The sequence below is a fragment of the Poecilia formosa genome, unplaced genomic scaffold (genome assembly GCF_000485575.1).
Source record: "Poecilia formosa unplaced genomic scaffold, Poecilia_formosa-5.1.2 Scaffold224, whole genome shotgun sequence".
NCBI lineage: Eukaryota > Metazoa > Chordata > Actinopteri > Cyprinodontiformes > Poeciliidae > Poecilia > Poecilia formosa.
The window spans coordinates 427,034-446,345 of NW_006800163.1; the positions used below are offsets into that span (position 1 = coordinate 427,034).

Here is a 19,312-nt window from a genome sequence, read left to right on the forward strand (position 1 = left end):
ACAACAACAACAAAAAAAATCTTGTTTTTTGGTAAACAGTTTTGGAGGTAGGATGACATGGTTTTTCGGCTGTATCAAAACTGGTTCATTTAGCAAAACTGTAATGAAAATACTTTTTTCGCATCACACTGGTCACATGATCAACAATGTTGTGGTTCACAAAGAAGATAACATGAAGTAGTTGGAGGATCATGCCATAATGTTTCTTAATGACTTGTTCGCGTGTAATTTCAACTGTGCTTCTTATTATACAACAATTATGAGATTGAGTTTTTTTCAACATCAGCAGACTAATGAGAAAGTTTTGCATAGATTTGTTTATGACTCAGAATACTTGTAACACATTCAGAAACACTGTTAACAGGGAGGCTTTGAGTTATTAGTCAGACCTTTTTCTCAAAGCTTTTGTAAGAACTATTACTACATTCTTAATAGTAAATATGAACAAGCTCCCTGGAATACATCTAAATATTCATATATCTAAGAGTATTAGCTGATTTTAGTGCCAGAACGTTGTATTGTTAAGTAATAGTTATTGGTCAGTGATTTTGCATTTTAGCAGTACACTGAAACAATGCACTCTAAAGGACATGGGTCCTTCTTCCACAAAAAGGTCACAGGGTTCAGCAAAACGGATGGATTCAGAGATTCTAGGAAGAGTTGGAAACTTTTTGAATAAAAAGTCAAATAAGTTAGCACTTTATGGTACTTCTGGCTTGAATGAGAGCTGTCCAAGAGCTACCAAACTGCAACTGTTACATGCAAGATGGTATGAAGTCTTAATCTGCCACCTTTAATCAGTTTAATCTGTTTCCTGGTGAAAATGTGTTCTGAGTCTCCGGGGGGTGACAGGAGAATTTTACTAACATTCCACAGATGATTAGATCGCTTGATCACCCAGTAGAACCCTAAAGTCTCTGCTTGATTCCTGATAAAGTAGCAAAACTATAATGCCAGCAATTCTGTTTGAGTCACTAAAACTGCTTTGAGGTCTCTGAAGTGTTTCCTTTCTCTGGCTTCTCATTTAGCCAGTGGAGTAACTGTAAGCTGTCATTCCAGCAGATGCTTATTACACCAGAAATGATCACAGACTAATTATTGAATCACCACAAAAAGCAAATTACAAAATCTCCCATCTAACCACAAATTAAAAGGCAGCATTACATCACTGCTGCATCTATACAAGAGGTATGGAAATGACAGGCTTGCAGTGGCAGAGTTACCTAATGTTGAATCACCACAATTTCAGGCCAGCTGAGCCTGCCATGAGACAGAGGAGGTGTTGGAGGTGAAAGCAGTAATTTACAGGCCTTAAATTTCAGGTCTCCTGAGACACCACAGGCTGTGGCATGGTGATGCTTTTTCTCTTGAGACATTCTTTGCATGCTATGTAATGAGAAAGCAGCTGCATGTCGCTCTTCAGATCATTATCACGGTGCTGGGGAGAGAGACGGTTTGCTGCTTCTCTCAATGAAAGCACTTGTTCTTAAGTTATCAGTAAAAGAAGGTAAAACAGCTAAGACTTTTTGACATTAGATGGTTCCACAGATGTCGGGTAGGACACTGTCTCATTCTTTCTGTTTGTTGTGGATTTCAAGGTGCTAAATATGGAATTAAATTGTCTTTTAAGTCATATTTGAAATATATACACCACTTTTATCACTTTTATAACAACGGAGGGTAATATAGTTATTTGATTATGCTATAAAATGCCACTGTGTGACTGAAAAATACTTTTAAAAAAGAGGAAAACTATTGAGTGTACACATGTATATACATATCTTGTTCTTATAAGTCCTGTTTGGTTTTCAGTGAAACTCTTAACATTTTTGTTGCAATCCAGCAGCCTGTTTGTGTGCTGCAGTTTTCTGCAGTTCATTAAATTTTTCACCTGGATGTATTCTGACTAAGTCAGGTTGCTATGACAATATAAAGAGACAGATTAAATGTCCTTGTTAGCAATGCAGTTCCAAAAAGTTTGAATTTCCAGATTCTATTGAGGATTTTTTCTGCCATAATCCAAGAGCAGGAATTTTCAGTCTGAAAGCAGGATTTCAGAAAAATTCCTCAATGAGGCTGAGTCCGCCAAACCCCCGAATAAATATGAATAAATATTTATTACAATGATTCAGTGGTTTTACAGTTTACAGAAAATCGTCTCAGTTTATGCATGTTATACATAACAAACAAAGCAGCGAAGTTAAACATTTAACGAATAATGTATTAATGAAAGTTACCCAGAGAGGTCTGGATCTGTTCCTCGCAACACACCCAAGGGAAAATATTTGAAAAACTACATAAAAAAGGAAAACTCAGCCAGGAGACATCCTAATCAATATCCAATATTGATTAAATCTAATCTGACTGTTTCAGATAGGGAGAAGTAACAGCTTCCTTTCAGCAGAGCTCCTCCTGGAGTCTCTAATGCAGGGACCATGCAAAGAGGCAGTGGCTCATCAGAACATAGAAAATAAAATATTATATTTCAAATTTAACCTTAATTGAAACATTGACATTCTCTAGGCAAATTGTAAATGCAAAACATCAAAATGTTGAAATTGTGCAAAAACAAAATGTATAAAACAGTGAAGTGGATAAAAACTGATTCAGTTCAGTGAGCATCAGCATTCCCTTCACTTATCTCAGTTTGCATTACAATAACAGGTGCAAACTGAGAAGAAACTCATTTTTGACAGTATGTTGAATGACATATTTTACACTAAGTTTTGAGAGAGTGGGCAGGAGTAAAGGCTACTTCATGACTCCTAGAATTATGTTTCAAGGGCTTTATTATATAGGCCCCATCTAACTTTGTTACTGTGACGTCAGTTTGATTTGATTGATATAACCATTTGTTTGCTAGAGAAGTCTGCAGTCTGATTAATAATCTATCAAAGTGGAAGTTGGAAGTCAAACTTGGCCGTCTCTTATAACATGAATCAAATGCAGTATGAAGAAGACAGCCGGTTTTGTTATGTGTGCTCACGTGTTCCTCTCCTCTGGTGCCTCGCTCTCTGGTGACGAGTCTTCCGGTGTTGAGCCGCTGTTCCGTCGGCGTAAAGACTCTCGAGCCTTTCGGCGACGTTCCCGCTCCACTTCTTCAGCATCCTCAATGCTCCTCTGAGCGGTGAGTCTGGAGAGAAGAAGAACTACTGACGTTCCAGACATCAAAACGTCCTAGTGGCTTTATGTGAAAATGCTACGTCTGCGTTCAAACACGCCAAAAGGAGACTTCACACGACTTCATTTTCATTTTCATTTTCAGTACAAAAAGGGCATTCACTAATGTAAGTGTTTCAATACTTTTAATAAAATATGCAAAAAGACTGCTGGGAAACGTACTAAATGTAAGTTTATATCCACAGTATTCGTTGTGCTGTAAATTCCACAATCATTTCACATTGCTTCACCTGTACACATATCACTTTGTATGTTGCTTTTACCCTCAATAATGTAATGTTATGGATTCTGGCTTTTCCTCTATCTCTTTTGTCCTCTTTTATCTGCTTACACTCACACGCTGCAGCTTACATAACCATGTTTATGTATGACTGCCGCCATAACTGATTAGACTACTCTTTAGAAAGGATACAGATTGCAAAGAATAAAAGTTAAACTCACGCTACAATCTTTGCCTCACTTGGTTACATCTCTAAGGTGAGCTAAGTGTGGCCCAGGGCTGGACGGTGAATGTAACGCTCTCTATTGAGGTGTGCCGATCGATCGGCCACCGATCATAATCGGCTGATTTCCGTGAATAAGTGTATGATCGGTGATCGCCGATCATGGTCTCTTGTTACCGATCACACTTATCTCACTTCGCAGCCTGCGTGTGCAGCTTATCTCCTTTTACCTTCACACTGCACAAACGCGTAGCAACAAATCCTGTCGTGTGGAACTATAACGCTCTGAGTGAATCGGGACATTTGCGTGTTGCGGCGGAAAATTACTTCGGGAGTGAATCACGTCAAAATGCATCAACAAAACGAATATAATATGACATTTAAAAAACAAGCACTTGATGGAGTTCGGCTACATCGAGGCTTAATGCAGGTACAAAAGGACATCCGGAACGGCAGGTAAAGCAGCGCTCAACTACCAACACTCACCCGGATTAGCATCACGGTCAGAAAGCTAAACAAATAAACCGAAAAATAATTTAAGTCTTCGAGCTGTGGCCGCGGTTCTCGTTGTTGAACCGCCGCTACCGCTACTGGTAGTAATATTTCACAGACGGAGAGCCGTTTCTGCTCCACCTGCAGTGAACTCTCACACCGAACCTCTGCTTAAAGCTGCAGCACGTAACTTAAAAAAAGAAAATATTTTAGATATGGATTAAAACTTTCGTCGTCCTAACATAAGACAGATCATCTCTGAAAAAAAATAATCGATCTCCTCTGCCTCCTCCTGTGTTCTGCAGAATTACTCCGCTCGGTCAGAAACAGCCAATCAGAACCAGCCTTAATCAGCTAGCCAAGCTATCAGGAAGGATTGTTTATTTTGATGCAACCCGCATTTGACTTTGAATGAATGTCTCCTTTATTACTTGACATTATTTGATATAGATTTATTTGACTAATAATTTGTGGCACTGAGAGCCTTACTATTAAATATTATTTTACTGATTGCAGGTTTTTCAGTTGTCCTTTTGACTGAATAGCTGCTGTATTGTGCCTGCAAGTATTTTGCATGTTTATGTCTAAATTAGGTGAATTTAATTAAGATAATTATAAATTTTGCCAGATCACTTAGTATCATTTCTACCTAAAGGGAAAAATTAACAGTCAATTCAGGAGATCGGCAAAGATCGGTGATCAGCAGAAATCGGCCTCAGGGGTGATCGGTATCGGAATCGGCAGCAAAAAATCTGATCAGAGCATCCTTTTTAATGACATGTATGGCTTCTAACATTTGATCATTTTTCGGCATTGAAGACTGTTTTTATATATAACCAGATCTCATTATTTCTCAAGGTAATTTACACTGAAGGGTTCTTGCGCAGTGTGAAGGAAAGAGGAGATCAGCTGCACATGCAGGCTGCAAATGAGATGCAGGTGATCGGCAACAAGAGACTGTGACTGGCGATCTCTTATCATACACTTTTTCACAGAAATCAACCAATTATGATCGGCAGTCGATCGATCGGCACACCTCTAATATGTAACCATAGAGCAGGAGTGTCAAACTCCTTTTTGTTTTGGGCCAAATCAAGATCATGAATCCTCTTAAAGGGTCGGTTGTGATGGGATGTATTGATTAAAATATCAATGGATTCTTAAAATTAATTAATATTAAACATCTTTTCAGTCCTTCCAGGATGTCACGATTGTCTTGTGTTTTTTCGCAATAAAAATCAAAGTGATTGTGGTACTAATTTGGAAATCATTTAGATCATATGGTGATTCTATGTTGATGCTACAGATACAGTATTGATTTCATAAAGTCAATCTCTTGATCTCTATCTTGAGTTGTTTTTGTACAGCAAACATGATTTCCCATCATAGGCTGTAATGACAACATGAAACTTTAAATTTTTGAAAACAAGTCTTTGAGTTTCAGTTTGTTTTTGGGTTTTTGCCAGTTTTAAATTGCTAGGAATCAAACTCACAACCTTCAGCCGGATGTAATAGATCAAAACTACATCAGCTCAGACTGATTTCATGAAGAAAGCGTTCATTAGTGCAAGTTTAGATTTTTTTTTTAAATTGAGAATTATAGAATTATTAGAATTATTTTTATTTCACTATGCTCTCACCTTGCATATTCTCTCATAGTTATGGCTGAGGTATTTTGTCATGCTTGGCAGCATCCGAAACCTACTAAATTTAAATGATAAATCTCTAAAATGGCAATTTCAATCAAAGATGTTAAAGGTATTTTAACTTTCTTCAGCTGCCTTTTTTTCCCCACAAAATTATTCTTTGTTTCTCTTTCTTGTACCATGTAATTATTGCATAGAGATGGAGATTTTAACCTTGTTTTCCAAAACGGGGCTTAGCATACAGAGCTCATATGTGCTGATGTTGCCATTGCAGTGACTTTAAACAAACTTCTTTGGCTTTTCTGTATTCTTCCTTTGCAAACCAAAACCAGGAGCAAGAACGGACACGCACTAAGCGTTTCCTCAAATAATGGTTGATAAAGTTCCCATGAGCCAAGCCATGGACGTCAGTACAGTCCACACCAGATTAGGAGCAGTGATTTATCTGGAAGGACACATCCAGCTTTTAAGAGCAGAATTCAGTTAACGATTAAAATTAATTTATACGAATTATGAGGTAAGATCAGGAAGTGACCGTCTGTTTGAGTTTATTTGAAGCTGCGTTCCTCAGTTTGAGGTGGCAGAAAGTCACAACATACTTGAGGATGAAGTCAAATATGAAAATGCCTCACACTGCAGGTCAGAGGTTGATGTCTTCATTTGCTTTCTATGGTTTATTTTTTGGTACTTTCATTAAATACTAAGAAAGTTACACTGAAATAAGAAAATAGTTTAACCAACTTAATTTAATTGCTTCAATTGGTAACAAGAAATCCAATTAAGTTTATCCAATTTAATTTATTATTAAGTGTTACTGAAATAATTTAGTTTACTTCAAATGAAGAAGTAAACTAATAAAGTATATTTTTTAAAGTTTTTTTTTTTGGCTCTAGTGGCCTTTATTTAAGAGGAGTTAGACAGGAAAGTGAGTAATAAAAGATGGGGAAGACATTCGGCAAAGGTCATCAGGCTAGGAATCAAACCTGTGACAGCCATGTCAAGTACTAACACCTGCTTATGTGAGTTGTGCTCTAGTCCTGTGCCACAGTCGGTACAGGATCCCTGGTGAAGCTTGAGCTATGACATCAGATGTCAGGATACGAATGCAGCATTGAAACTTCATTGTTTCAAGTCAAAGCAAAGGTCCTTTAAGTTGAGGGGGGAGGTTGAGCAGTCACTTTGGTGCGTTTCTCAGGTCAGAACTGAAATGCTCAAAACTTGTTCAGTGCTCGTTCCATCTTCAAATCATTGTGTCATTTGTGCACGACAAATGTCTTCTCATCTTTCTGAACACACTGCGAATGCTTTTGGACATCATGCAAGTGAATATGTCCAATTCTCTGCTTTTGCCTTTTCAGTTGCTCATGTCATGTTGATCATCATCCTGTGTTCTGGTCAGAGACGAGCCAAGGCTGGCAGCAGTTTGTTCAACATTGTCTTCCTTCTTACTTGTTTATTTGCCATCATTTTTATTGCTTATTGTCTCTTGGTGTTCCTTCCTCAACATACTTTTCACATCTGGCCACCAGCCTTCTTATTACTCCCCCAGCAGGTGACTCTATTGTTCATGTTTATTCGGACAGTAAGGAAACAAAGACAAGACAGCAGTCTGACAGTTCTTCAGAGCCTCGCTGTGTCGTCGGAGCAAAATTGGTTACTTGGCAGATTTGTTTCATAACACATCCATACACACATGATGGATAAGAACTGCCAGCAGCCATATAAAGCCTTTTGCTCTGTCTGCACATGTTGAAGAGCAACAGAAGAGGAAGAGGGATCACAGTCAGGAGGGAAGAGGTTGAGGGTATTATACCTCAGCTGCTCTTTTGTAATCTCTCACGCTGTCATCAGGTGGATGAATGGATTGAATGATACAATAATAACAAGGTTTAGCATTCAGCCTGAAAGCCCTCCAGCCTCTGTGATGCAGACGGGCATGGTGGGAACATGTTACAGATGAAGTCACTGTGCTGCAGGAACAAGTCAGAACAGAGAGACGCAATGAGTCACTGTAGCTCCAGAACATAAATCAACAGATGGGTTCAGAAGCCGCAACAAGTCAGACTCCCACTTGTCTTTATTCTATTGATCACCTGGGCGAAATTACTGAAACTGAATTATGTTCAACTTTATGTTATACTCAGACAAACAATATGAGGAGACCATGAGGCAGGACAGCAAAAACAGACTTTGAGGTATCTTGGCACAACACAGAGTTATTTGATTTCATCTATGAGAAAAAAAAATGATTGGATTTCATAACTATCGATGCGTTGGAGCAGAAACAAACGAGCATTTTTGTTTTTTTGGTTTTTTTTGAGAGGAAAAACTTGACCTTGCAGTTCATTAACTAAACATGTTCAAAGGTTTTTTTTAAAATAAAATAATTGAGGTATAATTCAATATTTCAAACCCAACCTGGGATGCATAGCCCAAACAACTAACTGCTTTGTTACAACATTAGCTACATCAAGATGTAGCTAATGTTGCTACATTTTGATGCTGACTCTAGTAGCTGATTGGACACAGTTGACCAATTTTTGACATTTAGGAGGAAGATGAGAAGATTCCACCTAATTTATGACATTTTCTTATTCGTTAGGAATAAGAGAAACTTTGAGGTTAAAGATTTTGCATTATTTTTGAGTGGAAAAAAAGTGAGCCACTTGGAAAAAGATCAATTGAGAAGACCACTGTGGTGAGGAGAAAACAAGCTGTCAGCTGCACAACCAAAGAATTCTTCATTGATTTACTTTTCCTAGCAAGTAGCTAGGTAGGCCAGAAAAGAACTGTTATATCACAGCTACCTACTGCTGACTGATAGTCCTCTATCCTTTTAACTTTGTGTTTACAAATGGGGTCCAACCGACCCTACACTCGTATCACTTGTATTATTTGCCTCAGTCCTCGTACGTTTGCCTCTGTCCTTGTACGCACAAGGGTTAATGAAGACAAAATGTGGAGAGTTGAGGGAGGCCCATGCTCTCGTCACTCATCAGTCCACCTCCCCCAAACACATTCCAGAATGTCTTATCTCTTTGGACACACTGAGGCAACCCACACATGAGTCAGGGATTCAGTCTTAGAGGTCACAGATCTACCCCTGTCTGTGCTGCAGGCTGAGCCAGCCTGACAAAGAGCTGATTAAAAGCAGATCAGGTCTGCTTGCGTTCCTGCCATGACCCCTTCCCATAACAGCAAGCCCTTGTGACCGCTTCTTCAGTCGCACAATAAAAAACCTGCAAAGAATCTGAGACCAAATAAAGTCTTTCCAAAAAAACAGCAGCAATAGTTCAAAATAAAGATCGTGCTCTAAATACCTCCAATGTCCCCCTAATAAATATTTAAGAGATCAGAGATGATTACTTATTTCATACCAACAGATGTTCAAAACTATTGGGACATGCCTTTAAGAATGTATTTTTTTATGAGTAAGGTTCAGGTATTATTGTTTATTCTCAGTTATTCAACTGCACATAAAAAATTCACCCAATTTTTTACTGCATTAAAAAAAAAAAGTTCACAGATTTGAGTTATATTTCTTTCTTTTTATTTTTGACAACTAATCTTCACACCTTTGGTTGAAATACATTCAATGAGGGACTTTTTGAACAAGTCTCTGACATCTGTCTAATATTTGAATGATTTCTTTAATGTGCAGCATGGTTTATTATTTTCCTCAACTACCTTTTTTACACAATGAAGTTAATGTTGGTTTCTTTGATGGGGAGCTGGCCAGATTCTGCTGCAGCAGTAGATCACCAAACCCAACAATAAGACTTCTTTGAATTCCTTCTTTGACTCATAAGCTGTTACAGTCTTCCACACTAAATGTCGGATGTTCTAATGAAATGGTTTTCTATTCATGTGCACCTAAAATGACACACCAGTGTGTACTTCCAGTTATTTAAAATGGCAATAAATGTGGGAATGTCCAAATTTAATCCTTACCAGAAATTGCTTTGGTATTGGCCTTCGTGTCACAGAAACCAAGAAATGGGTATATTTGTGTATATAATTATACTACTGGTGAAAAATTATGATATCTATCCATGTGTCCAAATTTGATAGAAAACAAATAGGATTTTTCACATTTTTTTACATCCTTCAAATTTGTACCAAATATTAGAAAGAAAGATTTCAGTATAGAAGACTTTGGTTTATAATTATAAACCAAAGAAACAATAAACATTATAGAGAAAGCACTACATGAAGTTTTTCAGAAGCAGGTCAAACATGCCCAAACAACCTGAACTCCCTAAGAGAAGAAAACATGACGAACAGTGCTGAAAAACAAGCCGAGCAGTAAATTCTCTGATACACCAGTGGGCTTGGAGTCACTCCCTGCATTTGGTGTGATGTCATGGTTTCTGTCTGCACCTCCGAACAGAAGAGCCCATCTTCTGAGTAAATGATAAATCATGATGAGAGATCCAAAAACTGCCAACTGTTATCTTGAAGCCCTGTGACTTTCTTCCAGTGACTCACCAATTACAAAACCTCAACAGAGACAGAGGCAAGAATCAAACCGTCAGCATTCATTCTGATTCAGAGGACAATCTGGAGTAACTTTATGAGGACAGCAATTCACACATGAAACCATTTTAATGATGTCAGGTGACAAAACGTTTTGCTGACCTATCTGAACGTTCATAAATACATTTTGGAAAATAGAATCATTGGGATATTATCATTTATTTAAAAAAAAACAGGCTTACTGTGTTTATGTAAGCTAAACATAAACTCAGTAACGAGTTTATGTTTAGCTCATTACTGAGCTAAACATAGCTCATGGAAATAAATTGAAATGTATGCTTTATTTATGGAACAAATCATGTTACATGGAATAAATAATGAATATCCATTCAAATGAATAATACGATTCATTATTAATAATGTAATCCTACTACTACTACAACTAATAATAATAATAATCATAATAATAACAATATATCCAGTAAATAATAGGAAATAAATAATGTTCATGAAAATAAAGCAATCTTTTTGTAACTCTAATAAGGTTGTTACCAAATCGATTATATATGATAACCAGAGCAAGTGTTTCTGTAATAAAAGTGTAAATTAGCAGCAATTCCTAAGAAACAGACTAAGATTTAATGATCACCGGGACTCTGGCTTATTTTCACCTAATGCAGAGCTAATTGTCATCATGACGATCTGAATGTTCATAAATACATTTTGGAATTTAGCTGTTACATGACAGCTAGTGTATGGCTACTGCTTGGGAGGGAGAGCATGGGGTGTCATAAATAACAGCAACCAGATGCAGATGATGCAGGCAGTAAATCTAACTCTGGCTCAGTGGTCCCAGACCCCTTGGTCCTCGGGGCTCTCGCTGTCCTGCCTGTTTTAGATGTTTCCCCACTACAACACAGATGATTTAAATGACTTCAATACCTCCTCAGCATGCCTTCAATTGCGGCAGAGGTCTGTTAATCACCCATTCATTTAAGCCAGGTGTGCAGCAACAGGGAAACACCTAAGACATGCAGAACCAGGGTTAGGGACAGCTGCTGTAGCTAACAGTAAATTAGCAACGTTCACCACGACACGGTAAAGAAAGTGACGTGACATAAATTAAGTTGGCTGCCAGTGACAGAGGTTTGGTTTGCGTGCAAGGATCTCCACAAACAGTGATCAGAGTGTTACAAAGTATGTAGTTTGTGGGCATTCAGAACAAGACAGCTAAAAGAAGTCAAACCTATAAAATGTGAACATGGGGCCAATAAATATGCTAGTGTTGAGGTGAACATGCATTCCTGTACAATCAGGAAGACTGCACAATTTCAATTTTCATGTGCAAAGAGGAAAGTTTTGCTTAACTTAAGCTCATGAAGGTCAAACTAAAGTTTTGCACGAAAAATATAAACAAAGTCCAGGACTCATGGAATGATGTTCTTTGGATAGATGAGTCATTTCATACATTTAAAGAGCAAAATACTCATCAGAAGTCCTGGTATTGAGGCAACGTAATCCGTCACAAGAGCAGTCATCATTGCTTGTTGTCACACTGATGATGAATGGAATGGATGTTGCTGATTAACAACACCTCCATAGCAGGAGTGTTTAAATTTTCATATACCACCTGATTCAGATGGCCTGGAACTCCTTTCATCAGGTAGAACTTTCCATGAGTCAAATTCATCTCATTCTGGCTCAAAACAACATGTTGGTACATTGACATGAGATTTTATGACAGCAATCTGACTGGTTCCAAATGATTAACATGTAACTATGCCTTTCAGCACATCACAAGTATGCACAGGCTAAACACACATCAGCAGTGGGAGAATGTGGCTTTAAACAAGCACGTGAGAAAGAAATCCAAACTATATGTTTGTTGTTTTGTTGTAATATCTGAGCCAAAAGCTTTCCTTCAGAGACCTGGCTGACCACATCGTGGTCTCTTCTCTGTCCTCTGCTGTCTACCTCCTACTGGATCTGGTTGTAAACAGGATCTCTCGCCATCAAAAGGCAGTCGCTTCTCTTCTGTGTCCCTTCCTTACTGCCCTAGAACAACTGAATCAAAGCAGTCGTCCGAATTAAATAAACATAAATATGTTTAAACTGAAGTAAAACCTTTTTATCTTTTTACAATTCTTTGTGAAATTTATACTTTTTCTTGTTTTTCTTTTTTTGGCTGCAGATACAACAACACAGAAATGTAAGTTGACATAAAATGTAAATTAATTTAAACTAAAGTTAAGATGTATTAGAAAATAATTAACTTGACTAAAACAATCTTGTTAGATCTTTTGACTTGTTTCTGTCTTAGTTTGGTAAAATCCGTTATGAACTGATAGAACCTTTGTTAGAATGAAAAAAGCGAACAGAACTGAGGAAACCATGGGAAATGATTAAATCGTAACTTTAAGTAGCAGCTCAAATAACCAGTCATGCTATGGCTGAAGGTGCAAAAATCATTTGAATCACTGAAGATCCTGATAGAACCAAACTCAGAGAGGCAAACCGCAGAAAAAACAGGACATACCTCCATACATGAGCACACAGAAAACAATAGAGGGACTCAGGTGACCTTTCCCCTCTGACTCTGGTTAGTGACACCGTTTCCCAGAAAATCCTCTGGCATCTACTCTGTCTTAAATGTTTCAACTGAAAGGTCTCCATTGTCATCCTAAAACAAAACACTTAGTGAGGTTTAATAATAAAATGATCAAGAAATATATTAACTATTTACTACAAATATTAGCTTGTGGAAAAATACACCTAAATCCCCATGTGACCCAAGACATTCCCACTAATCCCAGGGTTTCCACTAAAACAGATTGATTTTCCCAGGAAACACACTCAAAATCTTAAAAAAAAAAACACACAAAAAAATAACCAAACAAAATACCTGACAAAAACTCTCAGATTTCTGATGATCACTTAAAAACTGCCCAGCAGAAGCAAAAAGTCATGTTTACTCATGTTACCTCAGTCACTGTTTGAGATACATGTGTGGTTTAAACATTAACCTCAGTGGCTGTGCAGCTTTCTAAGACAAAGAGAAATGACCATGAGAAACTGTGATGTGTCCATCACATACCTCATTAGATTTTGCAAACCCTGTTTGCTGGAATTCCTCCTCAGCAGAGCGTGGGACATGTTTGCCTCTTTTCTGCGTGTAGTTGTCCTCTTCTTGTTGCCTCACACTGGTAAAAATAACAGAGATCACAGCAGCTGCTGATATGGCTCTAAGATCAACCCCTCTGAGAGAAGGTTTGTTTTGATCTGAAGTTCTACCAAATTAAACAGCACTGAAGTGTGTGAGAATCTGGGTGTAAATGGTAAAGTCTCTTTAAGCACACACACACATGCACACACACAGTCCCAACCCTTACAAAGCTTGTTGAGAATGCCAGGAAGGCTCAAGGGGACTAGCTCCTTTCTCTCATGGAGGCTGGATCTTTAGTCGTTACACTCCCTCCAGCACAAACACACACGTCACCCCTCCCTCTGTTCTACATGTGGTTTTCATTGAAGAGCAGCGGGATTCAGAATCCCTCTTCTCAGTTTGTATTCCATCTCTGTCTGTTATTCCTCCAAACATGTTTTTTCCCCAGCGCGGAATAAAAAAAACAAGAGCCTATTCCTGAGAAAAGAAGAATCTACTACTGTGGGGTCATCTGGTTCTGGAATATACTAATTTTTATGTTTCCCTACTGGATAAAGAAAATAATTATGAGCACTTTTTCTGTGAGGTGAATGAAACACATACACAAACAGTAAGCTGAGTGAATGTAAAAAGCCCTGTCACCAAAAACAAGGTAGTGAGCCATACAAATTACTAAACAATACACAGATAAGCAAATTTACAAAAAGAAAGTAGAATTTGGCACTTAGAACATTTGCAGTCATGCATACCCAGTGCAATTCAGTTGTGAAAAAGGCATGAGCTGCTCCAAAATGCTGTAGCAAGACTTCTAGTAAAAATCAAAAAGCAAGACCATTTTTTTGTAATTCTAACCCTATGTTAAAATTAAGTTCTTTTTCTTAAATATAAAGCATTTTTAAAAGAGTGTGGTCAATTCAGCCAAAAGATTTGAACAAGCCAATTAACAGAGAGCAGTGTTTTTTTTTCTATCTATTGTAATAATTTCTTATTGCCATGTTGCTTTGAATCCAGTCTGATGTTTTGACAGGACTAACTTTTGGTAAAATAAAAAATAAAAAAAAGCAAAAATAAAAAATCCTTCAGTCATTCAGCTTTCTGAAAACCTTTACTAAGACATGCAGTGTAGATATAAGACTGTAGCTGCAGAATGACTCAGAATTTGTTTGTTTTGTATCACGCTTAGTGGACACCTGGTAACATACCACAAACCAAACATCAGCAGAGCAGTAAAGTCTGGAACCCATAAGAAAAAATGTTGTTTTTCAGTTTGGGTTTAGGTTTGGGACTAATTACTTTTTCAAAATCTAACATAATAAGCATATGTAACAAACTTCAAATATAGAATATTTGCAATACAATGACCTCTTAAAAACCAGCCCGCTGTTCTACACTTTGCTTCGTCCAGAGGGTCTATTGAGAAATGATTGTTTCACAGTCCTGGAGGCGTGAACTGTGTTGAGGTTTTAAATTTTACCCAGTCTCAACCATTTGGTCATGACAGATGAAATGCGTCAATTCAACACTATTGAAGCTTACCAGGAATTACCTACACTGTAAACAACCATCCAACACTGCAAAGAGAGAAGTGCCGAACTGAACCAGTTAATGCAAACTCAATATTTGGAAGGGTGGCCAACACAGACTGAACAGCTTTGTTCACTTCCTCTGCTGCTACTGCTAAAAGTAGACAGACTACAATTCCAAAACAGTGCAGAAAAACAATATTATCGTTCACAACTTATGCTTCTGTTGGCTGATTGGCCTGTAGAAATTCTACTGGAGGGAATCCATGTCAACGGGAGAAATCCCAGTCTCTGCTGTAAACGAGATTTGAACTAAGTGGAATAGCACACGAAGGCAATGCCCAGGGTATACAACATATCAGTGCAGAAAAACAGATGTCCAATAATAATGTTATTTAAAAATTAGCAAGAACAAAGTAGATGATTTTGCGAATGCCAGAATGTACTGCAAGGACTTGTTGATTTTGTTAGGAGGAGTAATGATTATAAAGTATGACAGCTTGCTTGGAGGAAGGATCTCCTATAATGCTTTTTTGTGCATTTAGGTTGCAACAGACTGTCACTTAAAGAAGTCTCCAGTTCCGCAACAGCATCATGCATAGACTGATGTTATTTTAGCTAGAGTCCTTTGGACTCTCACCAGCCTATCAGAGCTGGCCATCTTTATGACCTGATCTAAATGCTTCTTCTAAATTGCAAGCTGCTGCAGCAACAAATAACACCATGATGCTTCAACAGAGTCAAAGAAGGTCTTCATGAATGCCGTCTGTACCTCCAAAGACCTCAGCCTCCTCAGCAGGCAGAGTCTGCTCTGACCTTTCCTTTAAAGAGCATCAATATTGTGAGTCTGGTCAAGTTTGGTCAGGTCAGGTGAACAACCAAGTACTCATAAGAGGCCACTGTCTCAGTGTCCACTCCCTGCATGTTCACTGCAGTGAGGTGGGTCGGTTCACCACTAACTCCTTGTTTTTAGCCACACTGATCAGAGTGTGGTTCCACTGGCACCAGTCCATAAAGTTCTGACTCTGTACTATGAGTTATGAGGCAAACTATCAGAGGCTACTCATCAAACCTGTTAAAGAACGAGTTCATAGTGGTGTGTTGGGTGACTGTAGGATGGAGAAGATGAAAAAAGTAAAGGCAGAGAAGAGAACTAAATGGTGGAAGAATGGATGTTGAAAGGAGTTCAGAAATGGGACGATAAGATCTCTGGGTGGTACGACAGAGCTTTCAGGTGATTGGGGAGCACGGATTAGAAAGACATGTAGGAAGGGACTTGGTGTGTCATTTGGATAGGGAACAAATAATGAGGAAATCTGGTGGTGGAATGATAAATTGAAAGAAGTTAACCATAGGAAGAATTTAGTGAGAGGACTGAAGAGAGTAAATGGCAAATAACATGTACTTGTGTAGTGTTTTATCAGGTCCAGTGGACCCCAAAATGCTTCACATTACATTAAATCATACATCCACAAATTCACCCTTTGATGTGGCAAGAAACTGGATTTTAACCATAGCTGTACTGAGGTAAATTGACAGAAGCAAAGCTGCCATGCACCAGGGCTACCAGGCCATCAGACAACCAACAGCAGGCCAGGCCAAGGGCAAGGAAGAGCAGAGTGGGGATTCAAACCAAACTTCTAACATACTCCTATATTGCCCCAGGAGTACACAACAATATAGGGAGATGCAACATAGGGCGAAGAGGCTGGGCAGGGCTCGGCATGATCGAACCGAACTGCTAACATCACTTCTCATTGGCCCAGCTGAATGACGAAAATCTCATCATTTTGTTCTCAGCCTCATGTTGTCCTCCCCTTCTGGTCACAATCCCCATAGCAAACTATTCACGCAAAACTATTGTGTGATTTTGTGAATTTTGTGGGTGTGTTTAATTATGTGGAAAACAGCTTCCAGAAGCTGGTCTTTGATTCAAAAGCAGGATAGCTAGTTTTGAGGAGCTGAGGCCGTGAAGATGTATGCACTGAAACAATAAACACTGCCTGCTTGGTTCTGGTCCGATGCAGCAGGTGAATGTCTCACCGACCTCTTCCATTCTGATTTTCTGACACCATGGAAAATAAAACAAGATTTTATTTTCCATGGTCATAGGTCATAGGTCATTTTTTCCTCCTCTCCCGAACTTCTGAACTCATAATAGTCGATCCTCTCTGCCATGATTACTGTGTTTACTGCAGTTTTGCAAACCACACATGACAGAACACCATGATGCATTCCGCAGCATACTTCTTCATTAAGTCCTTCTCTCCTTAAAAAAGGAGAGAATAACTTATATCTATTAGCAAGACAAAGGAATCAATCTGTGCAGCTGGTTATGTTTGTTAAATATAGAAACAGTAACAGCAATCTAACTAGTGAGGGGACTACAGTAGGAAGATGAAAAGAATGCTCTGAGGAGCTAATGAATGAAGAGAATGGAAGAGCACAGGTTGTAGAAACTGTGGACAGGAAGTGGAAAAGATTAGTGAGGATAAAATTCAGAAAGCTTTGAGGATGAAGAGGGGGAAGCCAGTGGTGTTGCTGGCCAAGTGAGGCTGTATTTTAAGGAAGCACCAGATCTCATTAACAAAATTTAAGATGCACTGAAAACCTGCATCATGTCACCAAAATATTATTAGAATTCCATATGGCTGCTGAAAAACATTCAGCTTCCATTACATTTATTCAAAGGAAATGGCATGTGTGTTTCATGTGTATTTTTTAATGATCTGACTACGAATTCATAAAAAAAATAGCTAAGATCTACACAAATACGACTCTGTGAGAAGCTCTTTTGTCATCTAGTTATCCTAAGGTTCTTTCATCAATCAGTGAAGTATGCTAATGGTGCCTTGGAAAAATTGGCTTTTTTCTGTTGCTTTAGCAACAGCAAACTTGCTTTTTTCACAGAATCAAGTACAACATATTTTATCTAGCTCAAGTTATTAAAGTGGTCTGAAACATTTGTCATTATTTCTAAAAAAAAAAAAAAAGTGAGTATGCTATTTTTGTTTTTTAAATTACGACATAACTAAAATGTATATTGCTGTTGTGTGAAAATGGAGTCAATGATAATCACATCCAGGAGAGGTCCCTAACATTCAAATGTCCGCTCATCTGTAGATAAACTTTGCTTTGATGTGTGTGATTTGCAGCTCTCAGGCAGTGTGAGGTATTCTGACATGGAGGACGACAGGAGGGGGGACAGACAGTCAGGCTTTTGTCAGTTAGGCTTTTGTCAGGGTCTTTAATTAATCCAGCTTGATCATTGGGTTGTGTGTTCAGCTGGAACTCTTTAACTAAATGTTTGATGTGTGTCATACCTGAGCAGTATGCTGAATGTGTGGGGCATTTCTCCTGTACTCAGCAATATCTTGCTAAGCTTTGTGCTGCCGTCCTCATGCTGGGAATTTTCAATGCATTTAATGCTTTTTATATAAGCACAGTTTGCGGCCATCCTCCTCACTGTGATGTAAGCATCAGATTCTGCTGAACATCATAGTTCTCAGATTAGAAACTGAAGGATTGTAAAGTGGCTCTGCTCTTCTCGCTCCCACAGACTGAGCCGCTGCTGCCGCTTCTGCCGCTTCTGCCGCTGCTGCCGCTGCTGCCGCTGCTGCCGCTGCTGCGCCGCTCTGCCGCTGCTGCTGCGTATGGGCTCGAGGCGTACAAGATACAACGTTCAGGATCGCGTTGTGTTCAACTGTTTTTTTTTTTTTTTCCAGTTCCATAACATTGTCTAAACAGCACAGACTTGAATTTTCTTTTTAAAACCCTAAAGTTCGCTAATTTTAAAAACAGTTGCCAGACTGGAAAACAAAACCCTACTTTTATTATTTTCTTAAACGAGTCTCTGCGAAATGACACTTTCCAAATATAACTCAGAGGCATCTCTGTGACATTCCTCCAAAGGCTACAAGGATAAAGTTAGCTTCTGAGGAAACATTAGAGCCCTGGAGGCTCTGAGGCCTCTAGCAAGTTGGAGGCCGAGCCCAGAGCACTAAACAAGGAGTGGGAGCATGTACGGAAATACGAGGGAATTAAAACAAATCAAACTGAGAAAATGTAAAACTTTAAAGAACATCAGGTGAGGTGATTAGGTAAAGACAAAAGGAAAAATAATTTTCATCTCCTTATAAATATAATTTTTAGGGGGGGTGGAAGTTTGTTTTCTTTTCTTTTTTTGCATTGGTTTGCATACTGGTTTCAGTATCCTGAAGCTGTATCCTCCTGTATACTGGAACCAACTGGTTCCAGTATACAGGATAATACATTACACATACTGTTTTATCTCAGTTTAAGGTTACACCAAAAACAAGCAACAACAAAAAACTGATAACAAACTACAACTTTGCCCATAAACACAGAAAACCTATTGAAAACTTATTT

General features: G+C 38.5%; 1 protein-coding gene across 3 annotated transcripts in view; it reads right to left on the bottom strand.

Annotated features, from left to right (window-relative positions):
* Positions 1 to 13,666, bottom strand: part of lsp1a (lymphocyte specific protein 1 a) — a 34,781-nt gene extending 21,115 nt beyond the window's left edge. For 2 of the 3 annotated variants that reach the window (XM_016679860.1, XM_016679859.1), the window contains exons 1-2: positions 13,332 to 13,666; positions 2,987 to 3,133 (exon numbers count right to left, since the gene is read on the bottom strand). In XM_016679860.1, coding sequence (XP_016535346.1) covers positions 2,987 to 3,133; positions 13,332 to 13,390 — 206 coding nt within the window. In that variant the 5' untranslated portion in view covers positions 13,391 to 13,666. The remainder of the gene's footprint in view (positions 1 to 2,986; positions 3,134 to 13,331) is intronic. The other variant, XM_007568496.2, reaches the window with a different exon arrangement.
* Positions 13,667 to 19,312: the final 5,646 nt, after the last annotated feature.